Here is an 18221-nt window from a genome sequence, read left to right on the forward strand (position 1 = left end):
ACAACATAGAAGATACCTGCAGATTAACAAAGAACAGTGAAGATGAGCTAATAAACAGACAAAAGCAACAAATACATTATTTAAACACACACTGTATACAGAAGTGTGTCTCCACTGATTGTCTTAAATAGTTTGGCACAGATACACACTCTCAGTCATCCGTTGATGGATTAAATAGAAACAATTCAAATACATTTGTTAAGGTCAGACCAGATTTTATATAACGCTGCTTTACATAAATACTAAAAATACTAAAGTCAGATCCTGAGGTGCAGCCCAAATGTTCAAATGCCCTGAAAATTATACTATCTCGAAACGGACAAACTTCTTCAGAGCGCTAGTCAGTCTCAGCCGTCTCAGACGACCACATTTTTGTCCAGTGTCGGCCACCGTAGTTTCTCTATTAGCTCTGAAAGGGAAAGGGGACCAGTGGGAGATTGCAATTCATACTACTGTGTTCAAAACATGAAAATGCCATGTGGTGAATTCCAGTATTAACTAGCTGTAGAGTTAAAGGCCCTCAGCAGACACTGTCCTGGACCCCCATAGAGTCTCCGGAACTCTGTTCCCCTTTTCCTCTTCTAGCAAAACGTTTGTATAAGACGACAGCAGTCAGAGCCAGAAGCAGACCCAGACCCAGAGTCAGTCCAGCTGGCCACATCCAGTCCCCTACAGGAGGAAGAGAAAAGAGGGAAGAGAGTTTTTAAATTCACTGCTGAGGAATTCTGTAAAGCTCTCAATGTCTCCTGTTTTACTCACGCCCGATGGTTTTGTCTTCATCTGTGTCGTCCAGATTTCCCTTAGAGTCTGTGCAGAATATTATAAGGTTAGTCCTGCAGTTTAGTGTTAATTTACTGATTAAACCTAATATTCCCAGTCCTCCTCTGCTGTCCTCTGACCTGTGAGTGTGAGTGTGATCAGGATTTGTCCTTCAGAGTCCAGAACTCTGTATGTTCCAGTGTCAGTGGATGTGAACGCATTAATGGTCAGATTCCCATCACTGTCGGTCAGTCGATCACTGCTGACCCCGTGACCTCTCGTCCACACCTCTGTCCACTCTCCACTGGAGTTTGTCTCCACTTTATCAGCATTGGTCAACAGAAGATCCAACTTCAGCTCCTCACCTGTGTTCACAGAGATCTCATCTGAGGAGAAACACACACACACACACACATCATTATAATGCTGTCAAACAGTCAAAACCACAAACACCGATTTAGGATCGGTGATCAGATTTAAACATTTATCATTACACCGGTATCGTAAAGAACCCAAATGATACTCAACCCTAACCGCGTGTCGCCGTCGCTGCTGGTTAGGACAAAACCTTGCATTAACAAAAGATACCTTGTATTGCGTGTCGCGTGTATTTAGGACACAATTATAACTGTGTCAATCCATCAAGGCCATAAGCATATATTAATGACTGGCGGCCAAATGTAATCATTTATTATTTAAATTAAATCATCCGTTATAAAAACATATAAACTAATATTCAGTGCCCCTACTGGTGACATTCAGTATCAGACAATGACTAGAGGAAATCCAGAAAACTCAGCTCTGACTTTACCCTGAATATGAAGTTGGTACGTCCTGACGAGTCGCTTCAGCTCCGTCTGATTATTACGGTAATAGATAAGCAGAAAGTATTTCCCAGCATCCCTCAGTCTCAGATCCTTGATGATGACGTCACATGATCCTTCTCTAAACACTCGGCCAGAACAATCTTCAGTCTGACAGATATCAATGTCTTTTGCTTTGCTTTGTAAACTGATTTCAGAAATCTCTTCGTCCTCAAAGGCACATGTTAGTTTGGCGTTTCCTCCCTTTATTCCTGACACAGATCTAGAGGAGACTCCTGCAAACACACACAGGAGATGAACAGATACAGCAGTGATGTGAGTGTGTGTTATTTGTGTAATATGATGGGAAATGTCCAGCCAATCACTGAGTGTCAGAACAGACGCACAGGTGACTAGAATAACTCTAGACACTGGAAATCAAAAACTGTGTCTGAACATAAATGATACTGACCGCTAGAACTGACCAAGAGCAGCAGATGAAGAAAATGAAGAGGAAGATGATGAAGAAGAAGAGGAAGATGATGAAGAAGAGGAGGAAGATTCATCCTGATGAGGAAACACAAGAGCTGTTAGAGACACACAGAGCACAGATAAAATACAGCCAACATTAAACTTTCACTTTATTTAATGATTGTGATCCACATGTGGCTGTCAGGACCACTATCAACAAAGATAATTGACTATTGGCATATATTTGGATAGCAAGAGACTCCAGAACAACCATAAAACACACACACACACACACACACACACACACACACACACACAACAGTGGATCATCAGGGTACGACACACATGCTCTCGCACACAATGCACACACACTCATCAGTTTAATAATTTCAGCTATTTTTTGTCCTGTGGACTATGTGTATAATTTGTTTTATGTCAAATGTCTTATTCAGGACAGCTAGTGTAGACTTTTAATTTGACATTATACAATTAAAAGGAATAATAGTAGTTAATAGTCTCTTATTGGCCTGTTTAGCTGAGCCATCCACGGAATAAAAAAAGCAATTCGTCAAAATGATAAAAGAACACATATCACACAGATGCGACTTTATGTTTCATCTTATTAGAGGATTAGTTAATTGCCTTTGATCGAGATTATACTTCTAGTAATTTGTTAAAGCTGTTGTTCTGATGTCTGTCCAGCAGGGGTCGCCAACATCGAACGATTCAGTGAATCATGTGGCGAAGCAATCGGTTCAATTGATTCGAAGCTTTAAAAGCTCCATTCTCCCATCACTACAGGACAGCACTAAATAAAAATAACATACTAATAAAAAAAACATTATAAACTGGTATGAAAAGGAAAATGATTATAGTTTAGGCACAAGTAGGCGCGGCGCTGAAACTACAGCAAAACAACAAGCGAAATATTTATTCTTTTCTCCTTTGGACACATTCAAGTCTCATATCATTTGGTAAGACTATTGACAGTCACAGTACAATATAAAGAATTTCTCCATTAAGTTTGATAAAATGTAATTATTTTTATTATTAATTAACTTTAATGACTTCTTCAGCGATTCCATCTCTATTAAAAGTAAATTACATTTAGCTATGCATTCTGCTCTTGTTTATGGATGTAATATTTATCATGCAAAAGAAGTTCACCACATATTCAAACATATAGCTTCTGAGCAATTAACATAGTTTAGCGATAATTTAACACTTCTTGGGGCAACGAGAAAATAACTAACATCAGTCCAAATTTTAAAGATCAATCACAGTTGTAAAATATATGAGCTCCCCACAGCTTTCGCCGGTGTAATATACACAACACCGGCTTCGTTACATCAGTAAAAAATACTATACTGCAGTTCATCGACTAGAGTCATGTTAAAATGCCCAAATTTACAGCAGAATGGTAGAACACAATTATATTAATAACCACACTATAAAAATCATCATCATCGTATCCACGGATAAATTCAGCATTTTAAATTCAGCACTTTAACTCTCCTCTCATCATAGCAGGTTTAGTTTTACACAAACAGACAAAACTATTGATATAATAACTCAAACACACACAAACTGGCGTTACAAGTTATGAAACGCTGGCGTTATATTTAAAAATATGAACTTTACAACTTACATGGTAAAAGTTCTGCTATCTTCTGTTCAGATCGGCTATCACACTTGTTCCCAGCTGGGGAATACAGTCGGATAAACTGCTGCGGCGGGCTGGCTGCTGGCTGAGTCAACTTCAACTTTGTGAAACTCTGCTGCGGCGGGCGGAGCCAATATGGGTTTATCATTTCATCGGTTTAATACAGAGCAAACCTACTTTCTTACTGGCGCAGAAGATGAGTGAGGCTCGAGTGTCAATGAATAATCTAATGAATGACGAAGGAAATCCGCTGAGTGCAAAACCGCAAAAGTAGGCTAACACGTGTTACAGTTGCAGTACTGCGCCTCTCGCTGTTGTTTTGTTTTCTCTGCTTTCAGTGAGTCCATACAATGAATCACACCACACACACACAACTGTTCTTTTTTAATTTTTTACTGTAGCCTAACTGAAACGCGTCTGTTTAGGCTATAGATATTGTTTAGTGTCTTAGAAAAAGTAAATCTTAAAACATTTTCAGAAGAGGAAGTGACTCATGTTTATGAACGTTTGCGATTTTGCAGTTTTTCTCGCTGAATGCAATGACTGCTGCTGCCCAAGAAATAGATGCAGAGGAATGTCTGTCTCTCTGTCGTATTCGCCAATATTTTTTACTGTGTTTTGGTTTATATGTATTCTCTGTAATATTTACAGTATTTCAGTTTTCAGACATAGTTGAAAAAAAAAGTCATGGAATCAATAAAAAAAATGCATCAAAGCATTTCTTCACACCGAGTATATTATTATTTCTATTTCCTGCATTTCACCGCTACTCTAGCGTGTTTCCTTCTAATAAACCTGACATTTTGTGAAATTTTTATTCATGGAAAGCCCCTTGAGATGCAACATCTCGTTTTCAAGGGGGACCAAGAACATACAACAGATACAGTACACTCAATACAATACAAAACAAACAAAACATTACAAGACAAATCTGCTCAAAAATCCCCCCTACCCTCCCGGAACCATTTCAGAGTCTGCAGGGTATACAAATGTTCAGGGGCGTAGCCATCTTTTCAGAAGTGAGGGGGACAGAAATGTCGTAATACCCCCCCCTCCCCCCTTTTTTTTGGACCAATATAATTTATCACATCTCTTGCTTTTAATTGGGCAAGATATCAAATACACTGCTGAACAATAACCACTAATTAATATCTATAATATTATTCTCCTATTTTGTATGCCAATTTTATGATTGGTTTATATACTACAAACAATTGTGCATTAAGATTCCATAGATTTTATGCAATGTAAAAAAATATAGATATATTCTGATGTAAACCATGCTGTTCTCCATGTGAAGATATAGTAAAGTGTCATTTATTCCTGTGATCAAAGCTGAATTTATCGTCATTACTCCAGTCTTCAGTGTCACATGATCCTTCACTAATCATTCTCAGATGAGGATCTGATGATCAACACACATTTATGATTATTATCAGTTTTGCTGCTCAAGGTGCTGCTTAATTTTTGTGGAAACCATCTAAACATTTGTGGTAAAATTAAAAAAGAGAGAAATTAATACTTTTATTGATCAGGCATGCATTAAATTGATCATAAGTGATATTTTTAATATTAAAAAAGATAATGTATTTAATAAATGCAAATAAATGCTGTCCATTGAACGTTCTATTCATTAAAGAATCCTGAAAAATAACATGTAGGCTATCGTGGTTTCCACAACATTTTTAAGCAGCACAACTGTTTTCAACACAGATAATAATTATAAATGTTTCTTGATTATAAAATTATTTTTTATATCTTATATCTTGATTATATCTTGATTATTATATCTTGGTTATAACGATTAGTGAAGGATCTTGTGACACTGAAGACTGGAGTAATGATAATAAATTCAGCTTTGATCACAGGAATAAATTACTATATATATTCACATAGAAAAAAAAGCTGTTTTAATTTGTAATAATATTTCAAAATAGTACTGTTTTAACTATTTTTGATTACATAAATGCAGCCTTGGTGAGCAGAAGATACTAAACATTAAAAGCTGCATTATTCATATAGCCTACTTTATTGTCAATAAATAGCCTACATTGAGATGACTTGGAAAAACACACATAAAGCATATATTGTCATTATTTTCTTTTTGTTAGAAAAAAGGCTAACGTTACTTGTTTTACTTTGACAACCTGTATGAACAACCTGAAGACCTAGGTTGTGTAAAAGACAATGCTGACATTGCCTTATAAGAAACTGTACAACCACATACCAAACAAGCTAGCAACATTAACTTGACTTAGCTCACAAACGTCTTTTTGCTTATAAGAGTCAAAATAACCTCTTAAGTAACAGAACATTTAGAAAGACAAAATGGGCCATTTATTACTTACAGACATGTCAAAGCTTCCCAAAGATATACGGGGTCGGAGAGGAGTGTATAGCATGTCAACACCTCCAGACATTTTCTCACACTGAGGGTAACAAACTTATTTCCTACTGCCTCAACATATCACCAACAGAGAGCAGTCATAGCACGTGCAAAATATAATCGATGATGAACCCCAAAAAACACTAAAGGAGATCCCTAATCTCTAACCGGTAGATAGTGACCCCTATAGCGAACTAATACAATACTATAGAACATAGAGGGACAGAATAAGGACTATAGTCCCGTTTGTATTGTTTTACTATTTACAAGACTATTTTAACTATACATCATTATATTATTTACAATACACAATGAGTTTTTATGATATTTTTAGGGAGGACAACCCAGTTTGATTCATTCGGTCAGTTCACGCATTTAGTTAGAAGTGGTTTCACAGTGGAAAAGTTACGGGATATTTTATAAGACAGAAAACAAAAAGAGAGATGGATGAGGTGAATGTTACAATAGAGTTATTTTAATAACCACACTAAAATCATTATCATAGCATCTCCTTAATCATTGACTTTCCTTAACATCACTAACCGGTTTATTTTCCACAAACAGACAAAACTTTTGGTATAAGAACTCAAAACACACAGGCAGGCGTTATATTTAAAAATATGAAAACTTACATGGTAGAAGTTCTGCAGTCATCTGTTCAGGCACTTTTGGGTCCAGGAAGACGCATCTGTTGAGGGCGTTTACAGCTGAGCTAGCCGTCATCCGGACAGGGGGCGGGGTTTGTAAGCATAAATCTGCCAATTGAAATGTTCAGCGCTGAGGCGTTTGAGAAGCGCCTCGGCTGAAAGATTGAGAAGGGTCTGAATACAGCCACATAGAGACTCACAATAAATGTGCTCACTCACACACACACACACACACACACACACACACAAGTGTAGAAGAGCGCTTATTAAAGGGACAGTTCACCCATATGTAAGGGAGAGCGGGACACAACCTAACGCTTTGTGACTTTCTCTTTATCTCATGGTTTCTCAATAGAATTAATAAAAGTATAGAATATAATATGATATTTCTAATAGAGGCTCAGTGTGACAACATGCCCCGCCCGCTCCACTGGATTAACCCTGACTCGATCTTCTGCTGTCAGATCTCCATTAAAGAACATCTCAACTCTTAAAGAACACATAAAAGATTACAATTATATCAGATTTGTCTAGTTTTACATAAACACAACAGAGATGAAAAATAAACTTAAGTAAGAAATTTTTGGGTAAATAAATGTTAAGTCGTGTGTGTGTGTGTGTGTGTGTGTGTGTGTGTGTGTGTGTGTGTGTGTGTGTGTTATATAACCCCGCGTTAGTCCCGCTCTCCTCTATTAATGAATTACTCTCGCTCATGTCGTTTTAAGATCTTCGTTCATCTTCAGGCACAAATGAGATCTGAGCGCTCTCTGAGCCATTGACAGCTGTTTAATGAACACTTTCAAGATCCAGAAAGGAAATAAAGAGATCGTTCAAATAGTCCATGAGACTATCCACATGTTCAGCCTTAGTGTTATAACGCCACAAGAATACTTTAGTTTAGTTTATTGATTCATAAAACAACAGAGGTTATAACCAAAGTGCTGTACGAGAAAAATAAAAACAGAATTACATATTTGATCTAAGCCGTTGAGGCAACATGAGAAAACATACAAAATAGGCTACGTCAAGACATAAAAAATACAAATGAGTTTTAAAGAGGATTTAGAAGTGGCAGCAGATCTAATACTAAAAGCGAGACGTCAGAGTCGAGGAGCCGCCAGAGAAAGGCCGATCATCTTTAGTTTTATAACGTCAGAGAAACGAAAGAAGAGGATTAGAAGAGGGTCGAAATCTTGAGGCAGTGCATGACGAGAAGATCACTAATACATTTATCTTTAAATAATTGTTCACTTTCTTTAATATATTAGTATATTTATTTTATTAATGTATAATACACCATTCAAGCATAACATTATGAGGTGTGCTGTGGTATCTGGCACCAAGATATTAGCAGCAAATCCTTTAAATTGCGAGGTAGGGCCTCCACAGATCGGACTGTTCAGCTCATCCCACAGATGCTCGATTGGATTGAGATCTGGGGAATCTGGAGGCCGAGTCGACGCCTCAAACTGGTCGTTGTGCTCCTCAAACCATTCCTGAAGCATTTGTGCTTTGTGTCAGGAGCATTATCCTGCTGGAAGAGCCACAGCCACCAGAATACCGTTTCCATCAAAGGCTGAACATGGTCTCAGCAATGCTTAGGTAGGTGGAGCGTGTCAAAGTAACATCCACATGGATGGAGGACCCAAGGTTTCCCAGCAGAACATTGGCCAAAGCATCACACTGCCTCCGCCGGCTCGCCTTCTTCCCATAGTGCATCCTTGGGCCATGTGTTCCCCAGGTAAGCCACACACACACACCCGGCCATCCACGTGATGTAGAAGAACACGTGATTCCTCAGACCAGGCCACCTTCTTCCATTGCTCTGTGGTCCAGTAAAATTTACACTCTGCATCTTTAATGCAAGTGTTTTTAATATGTTCATTTACCGTCAGGAAGTGTGTGATGCCTACTGTGTTCAAAATATGTTCATGTGGTGAATTCCTGTATTAACCGGAGACGTCACTGTAGTGTCTGGGGGCCGTTAGAGGTACATCATGTTCCTCAGGCCCTCGGTCCCCCAGTGTTTCTGGGTCTCCTGAACTCGGTCCCCCATTTCCTCTTCTAGCAAAACGTTTGTATAAGACGACAGCAGTCAGAGCCAGAAGCAGACCCAGAGTCAGTCCAGCTGGCCACATCCAGTCCCCTACAGGAGGAAGAGAAAAGAGGGAAGAGAGTTTTTAAAGGGTGGGGGTGAAACACTCAGTTTCAGTCAATCTCATGTCAATCTTGAGTACCTATAGAGTAGTATTGCATCCTTCATATTTCCGAAAAGTCTTTAGTTTTATTATATTTATAAAAGAAATATGGGCTGTACCGAGTCTTTCTGGAAAAAAACGAGCGGCTGGAGGCGTATCGAGTGGGCGGAGCTAAAGAATGACGAGTACGCACAAAGCGGTGACGTCCTCAAGCATGGAGAAGAAAACGCTACCCTAATAAACCATGGCTATCAATCAGATTCAACTAATACAGATATGATCCAGAATCCGATCCGGAGGCTAAAATGCAGAGCTGCGTTCCCAGAATGCTGTGCTGAAGCTTTGAAGTCGCTCGACGTCACCCATAGGAATAAAGTGGAGCGCGGTGTGGACTATAACGCTGTAAGTGTTCACGGACGACTGGTGCTGCGTTCCAGTTCGTTTTTATCATGCCCTTCACTCGCAAACTTCCCTCCGTCTCGTTCACTCGGATGTGCTTACGTTGCATGAGTGCCCACTACTGGCGGAAACTTTGCAATGGCCTGATCTGGAACGCCCTAAGCCCTTGATCACTTGGAATCCACTATGGAGTTGATTTATTATTTATTTTTTTCCTTTATGAAATTGTTTAATGCAGCATTCTATATGTATATGGATGTGTTTGGGTTGTTTTAAATGTTTTTAAAAATATCCTAGAGTTGTTTGTGGTGGGGTAAATTAAACGTGATATGCAGTGACGTCACAATCGCGTTGCATTGTGGTATATGAAGCTGTCTGAAGTGTACATATGAAGTAGACTCGCTCACTCGGTCAAAATCGAGGGAGCAAGGGTCTGTCCATATAAACTTCCCTTGTCCACTTCAGGAAGTGGAACGCACTTCAAAATGGCGGCGGGGATTCCCCCAAGGGGAAGTGCTTAGGGAAGTTTGCAAGTGCGTGTCTAAAAGTGGAGTGGAACGCAGCATGGATCTGCACCTGAGAGTGTTTACGGGCGTGCATTTCCTCTCTTGCTCTAGTCACGCGCGCGCACCCTACCGGGAGAAGAGCCCGTACGGCCCATACAAGGACCTTCCGCTCTATTAACGTCAAGCCGAGCCATACTCGAAAAAACTCTCCGAAACTTGTGAGAAACCGGAAGGAGTATTTTTGACACAGAAATACTCCATCAAACGTCCAACATTAGTTTTTGAAACTTTGTCTATGTTTAGGATGGGAATCCAAGTCTTTAACAGTGTAAAGCTCAGTATGCATGAAACAGCATTTCACCGCCCCTTTAAATTCGCTGCTGATGAATTCTGTGAAGCTCTCAATGCCTCCTGTTTTACTCACGCCCGATGGTTTTGTCTTCATCTGTGTCGTCCAGATTTCCCTTCGAGTCTGTGCAGAATATTATAAGGTTAGTCCTGCAGTTTAGTATTAATTTACTGATTAAACCTAATATTCCCAGTCCTCCTCTGCTGTCCTCTGACCTGTGAGTGTGAGTGTGATCAGGGTTTGTCCTTCAGAGTCCAGAACTCTGTATGTTCCAGTGTCAGTGGATGTGAACGCATTAATGGTCAGATTCCCATCACTGTCGGTCAGTCGATCACTGCTGACCCCGTGACCTCTCGTCCACACCTCTGTCCACTCTCCACTGGAGTTTGTCTCCACTTTATCAGCATTGGTCAACAGAAGATCCAACTTCAGCTCCTCACCTGTGTTCACAGAGATCTCATCTGAGGAGACACACACACACACACACACACACACACACACACACACACACACACACACACACACAGGTTTGTTTCACTATATTAGTGAGGACATTACATAGACTTACATTGATTTTATATCAGGTCAATGATATTTTCTATCCCCTAACCCAACCCCTATCCCTAAACCTACCCATCACAGAAACGTGCAGATCAACAGATTTAAATAAAAACATGTTCTGGCCGATTTATAAGCCTTTTTATCTACAGTCCCTGACAAAAGTCTTGTTGCTTATCTATTTTATAAAAATACCTGATATTAACCTGACTTTTAATTAATTAATTGGTGTTAGAAATAGCTCATATGAAAAGCTAAAACCCTCCCGAATGATGTTTAATGCACTGAAATAAAAAAAATTCACAGAAAAAATATTTATCATTTAATCAAGACAGAAAGGTCAAATTTTGGCAAGACAAAAGTTTTGTCGCCTATACAGAAATTGAACAAATTTACTGCAAATACAAAAATATGTCAGCAAATTAAGTTGTGGTGCTGTGAGATCCAAATTTAATATCTTTTATGACTTCCATGAGCTTGAAGGACTGCATCCATGCGGTTTGGCAAGGATTCATACAATTTATTGATGAAGTCATCAGGAATAGCTAAGAAAGCAGTCTTGCATGCCTCCCAGAGTTCATCAATATTCTTTGGTTTCGTCTTCCATGCGTCCTCTTTCATCCTACCCCACATATGCTCAATGATGTTCATGTCTGGTGACTGGGCTGGCCAATCCTGGAGCATCTTGATCTTCTTCGCCTTGAGGAACTTTGATGTGGAGATGGAAGTATGCGATGGAGCACCGTCCTGCTGCAGAATTTGGCCTCTTTTATGGTTGGGAATATAAGAGGTAGCTAAGATTTCTTGGTATTTTAGACTACTGATGTTGCCTTCCACCCTGCAGATCTCTTGCACACCCCCATACTGGATGTAACCCCAGACCATGATTTTTCCGCCACCAAACTTCACTGTTTTCTGGGTGAATCTCGGATCCATTCTGGCTCCAGTAGGTCTCCTGCAATATTTGCGGCGACTGTGGTGTAATTCAACAGAAGATTCATCTGAAAAATCCACCTTCTGCCACTTTTCCAGCGTCCATCCTTTTAGCAGGCTGTGGGCCTTGGCAAATGCCACACGGTTTTTCAATTGTCTTTTGTTTAGTGCTGGCTTCTGGGCACTGATTCGACCATGGAGGCCATTTCGAGACAGAATCCGACAAACTGTTCTGGTTGACACAGGGACTTCAGGTGACCAGGTCTCGTGGAGCTCTGCTGCAGTGGAAAATGGGCTGGCCTTGGATTTTCGAGCCAACAAACGGTCCTCTCGAGCAGTTGTCTTGCGGGGTCTGCCTGACCTGGGCTTGTCAAAAACGTCTCCAGTCTCTTCAAATCTTTTTTTTATCCTCTGTACTTGACGCTGAGACACATTGAAGGTGTCTGCCATCAGCAGTGGATCTGGTCTTCAGCCTCTTGATAATCAAAACTTTAGTCTCAGGGTGAATCTTAGGCATGTTTGCAGAGGTCTAGTTGCAGTTGATGTGAAGGTCTAGTGTACTGGGGTTCTTTTATACACACTTGAGACTTAATTGATCCATTATTAGTCACAGGTGAAGCTCATATGACAAGGTGACAACACTTATGTCTTTGCAAAAATTGACTCAATGGGCTTTACCAAGCTGTGAATATTAGAATACTTTTTGAAAGTTTAGTTTTTCACTGAATCATTATCACATAAGCTGGTGGGATTAAAATGAGCCATTTCTTCTAAAAAAATCTTGATTAGAAATATATTTCAGCGGCACTTTAGGTCAATTTGTACACAAGCGACAAGACTTTTGTCAGGGACTGTAGTGAGGACCAGTCCAATGTCCTCACTAGTGGGTCATTTTCATGTTTTACTATATAAGTGAGGACATTTGTGTCCTCACAAGTATTGCCAAACAAGGAACATACACACACACATCATTATTATAATGTGTCAGTCAGTCAGAGCCACACACACAGATTTGGGATCGGTGATCAGATTTAAACATTTATCATTGAGATAAAATCATCCACTGGAGAAACCCAATCCGATCTGAATATCAGAGTCTCTGCTGGTCTCAGTCCTGAATGCAGAACTAAAGGAGATCCAGAAACACACACTGATGATGGTTTGATCCGCTCGGACTTTACCGTGAATATGAAGATGGTACGTCCTGACGAGTCGCTTCAGCTCCGTCTGATCATTACGGTAATAGATATACAGAAAGTATTTCCCAGCATCCCTCAGTGTCAGATCCTTGATGATGACGTCACATGATCCTTCTCTAAACACTCGGCCGGAACAATCTTCAGTCTGACAGATATCAATGACTTCTCTCAGATTGTTTAAACTAATAACAGAAATCTCTTCGTCCTCAAAGGCACATGTTAGTTTGGCGTTTCCTCCCTTTATTCCTGACACAGATCTAGAGGAGACTCCTGCAAACACACACAGGAGATGTTCAGTAAATGACAGTAAAATAATATTCATATTTTCTTCAATCAGTGTGATCATAAATACTCTATAGAGTTACGTCAGTGAACTGGATTAAATATAAATGAAGGCAATAAGTTCTCAACAATATTAGAAGTGTCACATGACTAATGTTTCTCATGTTGATGACTATAGTATAAATCTGAAGAACATTTATTAATCAATAAACTAATGAATGATAAATGATACTGAAATAAATGATACTGACCGCTAGAACTGACCAAGAACAGCAGATGAAGAAGGAGAGGAAGAGGAGGAAGATTCATCCTGATGAGGAAACACAAGAGCTGTTAGAGACACACATGTCTCCCAAATTTGCCTACTTATACTACGTCCTAAAAGTATGTACTGTTTTGTGAATAAAAGGTATATATACTTTTGAGTGTGTAGCAGAAGAGTATATAAGCTTCGGGACTACTTCGCCATCTTTAACAGACTCTGTTGCTTTGTTACGAGCATCTCATCAGCGTTAATCTGCCCTGTCAATCATCGTCACAGTCCAAATCCTCCACATTCAGTTTAATCTGCAATTTGTTGGTCTTTAATGCAGAGACTCTCCTCATGTGTTTGCAGTTTAAATATAATGACGCATTTAAAAGTTAAAGGGTTACTTCAGCGATTAGCATATGGCTTTGTATCAGTAGAAACCCTGGAGTATAATCAAATGATTGTGATTGTGTGGTCGCGATTTCCTCGCAACCTTTTTTTCCCCTTTTTTTTATTAGTGTATTATACTTCCTACACTGTAAAAAAATTTGGTTGTTTTTTGTTGGTTTAACTTAAAAAAGTAAGTAACCTGGTTGCCTTAAAATTTTGAGTTTATTGAAATTAAAAATTTGAGTTGGTAAATTAAGGGAATTAGTTTACTAAATAGAAACTCAAAATATTTTTGTATCTGAACCACATAAAAAATATGATAAATCATGAAAATAGCACAATTTGTGTTTCACTGCATCATCAGAAATAAAATACACACAATTACCAATATGCTAACAACATATTTTAATAATATTTTAATAAAGGTTGTCGAATCTCAAAAAATGTTCATTGTATTAACTAAAAATTCTAATTTCAATTAACTCAAAATTTTAAGGCAACCAGATAACTTTTTTCTAAATAATTTTTTACAGTGTATAATACACTAATAACTGATCTACTGCGAATTAGGCACTATATAAATAATATAAACCCACAAAGATTATTTGTGGAACAGTTGCCAAAGAAATGAGCAAACTGGGAACATAGTCAGGGAACGTTTGATTTGTTATTCAGCACAGAATTGAAGCTGAGTTGTGTGTGATATTTCTGTCACGATGCATGTGGTGGTGAACGAATATTGAATTTGTTCACATCTTTCACGTTTTATCATTAAAGCTTTTTTACATTTGTCAAAATATAGTATTTGTCTTATTAAATAATTATTCATTAATTAAACATATTCATTTCATTTTCAGGGATAAAAACACTTCAATCTTTTATATTCTATTTCTGCAGAAATGCAATGATATGGGCTTAGAGTCATTTTTCCACAACTGTTTTTGCATGTTTTTATTTTTATTTTGTTTCTTTTTATGTCTTCTTTTCTTTCAGAGAAACACATTTCACTTTGACATTTGAAAAATAGAAATGTCCCATTCTGTCTATATTTGTATAGAGTCAAATGGGAAACACTTTATAGCATGTTACGAATGTCTTAGGCCTAAAATATTTTAAAAATAATAAAAAAGGTTGTAGTATTGTTAATGTAACTTTCTAGCCTGGATGCCAGCCGAACTTAGCCCAGCCCACAACATTTTTAGGTCGGGCAGTTCGGTCTGGCCTCAATCCATAGAGGAGTAATTATCCCTAAACAAAAACTGACCAATGAGATCATCAGGGCGGGCTTTAGCCGATGACGGACAGATGATCAACAGAATCTGACCAATGAGATCATCAGGGCGGGCTTTAGCCGATGACGGACAGATGATCAACAGAAACTGACCAATGAGATCATCAGGGCGGGCTTTAGCCGATGACGGACAGATGATCAACAGAAACTGACCAATGAGATCATCAGGGCGGGCTTTAGCCGATGACGGACAGATGATCAACAGAAACTGACCAATGAGATCATCAGGGCGGGCTTTAGACGATGACGGACAGATGATCAACAGAAACTGACCAATGAGATCATCAGGGCGGGCTTTAGACGATGACGGACAGATGATCAACAGAAACTGACCAATGAGATCATCAGGGCGGGCTTTAGCCGATGACGGACAGATGATCAACAGAAACTGACCAATGAGATCATCAGGGCGGGCTTTAGACGATGACGGACAGATGATCAACAGAAACTGACCAATGAGATCATCAGGGCGGGCTTTAGACGATGACGGACAGATGATCAACAGAAACTGACCAATGAGATCATCAGGGCGGGCTTTAGCCGATGACGGACAGATGATCAACAGAAACTGACCAATGAGATCATCAGGGCGGGCTTTAGCCGATGACGGACAGATGATCAACAGAAACTGACCAATGAGATCATCAGGGCGGGCTTTAGCCGATGACGGACAGATGATCAACAGAAACTGACCAATGAGATCATCAGGGCGGGCTTTAGCCGATGACGGACAGATGATCAACAGTAATGTAATCATCACGTCATCAAAGGTGCTTGGGTTGAATTTGTTCTAATCCTAAACGGAGAGCTTGTTTGTATCTGCATCACCTTCACTATTTCTCTCAGAAATGAGGATCATGTTGGGTAAGTACTCTGTGTATCATTAAATTCTTTTTTTTTTTTTACAACACCGGCAAATATCGTTTATCCAGCACGCATGCAGACAGGGTTGCCAAGTTTTTTCAACAAAATCCGCCAACTACTAGCCCTAAACAATAGCTTCTCGGGGGGTTCTCCAGGGGAAATGGCGTTTGGGGGTTAAATTGTGTGTTATTTTGGTAAGGTTGCTGCTAAAATTCAATAATAACCAACTGCAGAACCGCAGAACCCATATACGTCACTCACAACGCTCTGAGGACAACAGCGCCACGGCACAGTCTCATGCCGGAAGTGGGCGGAGTTAACGAAAACTAAACAATCGGCACGGCTGAAGAAGAGAACACGGTAAACAGCTGTTTTGTGTTGTGGTTTTAATCTATCAAGTTTATTTGTGTTGTGTATTTGATCCATCATTGTTGTATTAACACTTTATACAGAACTTGGCTCTATTTTTTTCTAATGTGCTCTGCTTTACGATGTCTATCGCGTCTGTTGATATGGTCTTGGTTTAAGTAACATAATTGTTTGTGATTTTACTTTGTTGTTGGCGCCGTAATTTTTATTTGCTTTTATCTGATAATGATCAGTGTTTTATGCGTTTTCCCCACTAATTTATAGAGGCATTACGATTAGGAGAGGATCAACTTTACTTCATGTAACGTTACATCAATGCAAGACATTCTGCAACAGTTTCTACTGCCCAGTGTTTTACTGACCAGATGGCACAGTACCCCTTCAAATTCACTTCAAAAAGCAGCTGTCCATGGAGGTATGAAGGTTTGGAGTTATTTGTTTATACACAGTAGCAAGAAATAGTATTTATTTGTTGTCCCTTTTGAATTAGTTGGTTATAAAGTTGGTTATAAAGTTAGTTTCAAGTGTGTGTGTGTGTGTGTGTGTGTGTGTGTGTGTGTGTGTGTGTGTGTGTGTGTGTGTGTATATATATATATATATACTGAGACAATGAATTACAAGCAATTACTCTCCTTAATGATGTTCCGAACCTGTATGAGTTTCTTCGTTCTGTTGAACATAAAAGAATATATTTTGAAGAACGTTTGTGACCAAATGTTTGCTTTGGGGGCAACATTGACTTCCATGGTAGGAATGTGTCTTCATATGTGTTCTACATAAAGAAATGTATACAGGTTTGGAACAACTTGAGGGTGAGGAAATTATGACAGATTTTTCATTTTTGGGTGCACTGTCTCTTTAAGCAGTCATTCTGAACCAGTAACCACTTTACTGACAAATCTGAAATTCAAAAATGTTTAATCCTCTTTATTAATTTATTATTATGACTATATTATTATGTAATTATTTGTCCCATTTTAATCTAAATATTTTTTAAATATCAAACTGCTAAATGATAAATTGATAACATTAATATGCTATAATCTATTATTTAACCCTTCTAATATCTAGAAAAATAAGTCTGCCAAGCTCTGATAATGTATGAAATATTATATTATCCATTAAAAAAAACAATAGGCCTAACGTTACCTTTAGTTCACGAATGTGTCTGTCATCGCATGCTTTCAGTCAGACAGTCTGAGACACTGAAATGCTTCTCTGCAAAGGGTGCAGTTTGTCTCAGGTTCATCTTAAGTTACTGGACAGACCCACTCATGATACCTTTTTTTTCTATTCAGCCCTATATCTGGAAATCCTCTTGCGTTCAAACTGTGGACGCGAGCTCGACATGTTTTAAAAAAACGCGCAAGTTTCCAGCGCATGATCTCGAGACTCCGTCGCTATGGCAGCAAAGCGCCGCTAAAACGCGGGTTGAAGAAGTCACCCCATTTGCTAATAGCAGGGAACCCTGCAAAAAACTTATATTTTACCCCACAGAATGCATTTTTACCAGTGTAATCCGTCTCCACTAGTTTTGAGTTGCAGTTGGGCAGGTTTTGTTGTGAAAAGAGAGCGATCAACTGTTTCAGTGCAGCCTCGGTCACTCATCTATCTTAAAACCATCGCCGGATAAGAAGATATTTTAAAAGTAAACAAGAAAGCACTGTCAACAAGCCACACCACGTAGCCTACTAAAAAAAATAAGACTCAAGATGCAATCACACTCACTAAGCACCAGTTTTACACAAACAGACAACTGTTATAAGAACTCAAAAAAATGGCGTTATATTTAAAAATATGAAAACTCACATGTTAAAAGTTCTGCAGTTTTGTTTCCAGATTTCGCGTGTCGCGTCATATCATTATTCCCAGAGATTTCAGACCTGTCTCTTGCGAAGCATCGT

General features: G+C 39.0%; 1 protein-coding gene and 1 long non-coding RNA gene across 2 annotated transcripts in view; both read right to left on the reverse strand.

The window, feature by feature from the left end:
* Window positions 1-3844, reverse strand: part of LOC137047429 (uncharacterized) — a 30038-nt gene extending 26194 nt beyond the window's left edge. The window contains exons 1-4 of the mRNA XM_067425061.1: window positions 3726-3844; window positions 2035-2129; window positions 1571-1858; window positions 900-1145 (exon numbers count right to left, since the gene is read on the reverse strand). Coding sequence (XP_067281162.1) covers window positions 900-1145; window positions 1571-1858; window positions 2035-2129; window positions 3726-3844 — 748 coding nt within the window. The remainder of the gene's footprint in view (window positions 1-899; window positions 1146-1570; window positions 1859-2034; window positions 2130-3725) is intronic.
* Window positions 3845-10251: 6407 nt separating this feature from the next.
* Window positions 10252-13136, reverse strand: LOC137047327 (uncharacterized). The gene is made up of 3 exons (XR_010899194.1): window positions 12854-13136; window positions 10397-10642; window positions 10252-10304 (listed from the first exon to the last, which is right to left on the reverse strand). It is a non-coding gene; the product is annotated as an uncharacterized lncRNA (long non-coding RNA).
* Between the last annotated feature and the right edge of the window lie 5085 nt (window positions 13137-18221).

Source organism: Pseudorasbora parva, chromosome 19 (genome assembly GCF_024679245.1).
Source record: "Pseudorasbora parva isolate DD20220531a chromosome 19, ASM2467924v1, whole genome shotgun sequence".
NCBI classification, from domain to species: Eukaryota; Metazoa; Chordata; class Actinopteri; order Cypriniformes; family Gobionidae; genus Pseudorasbora; species Pseudorasbora parva.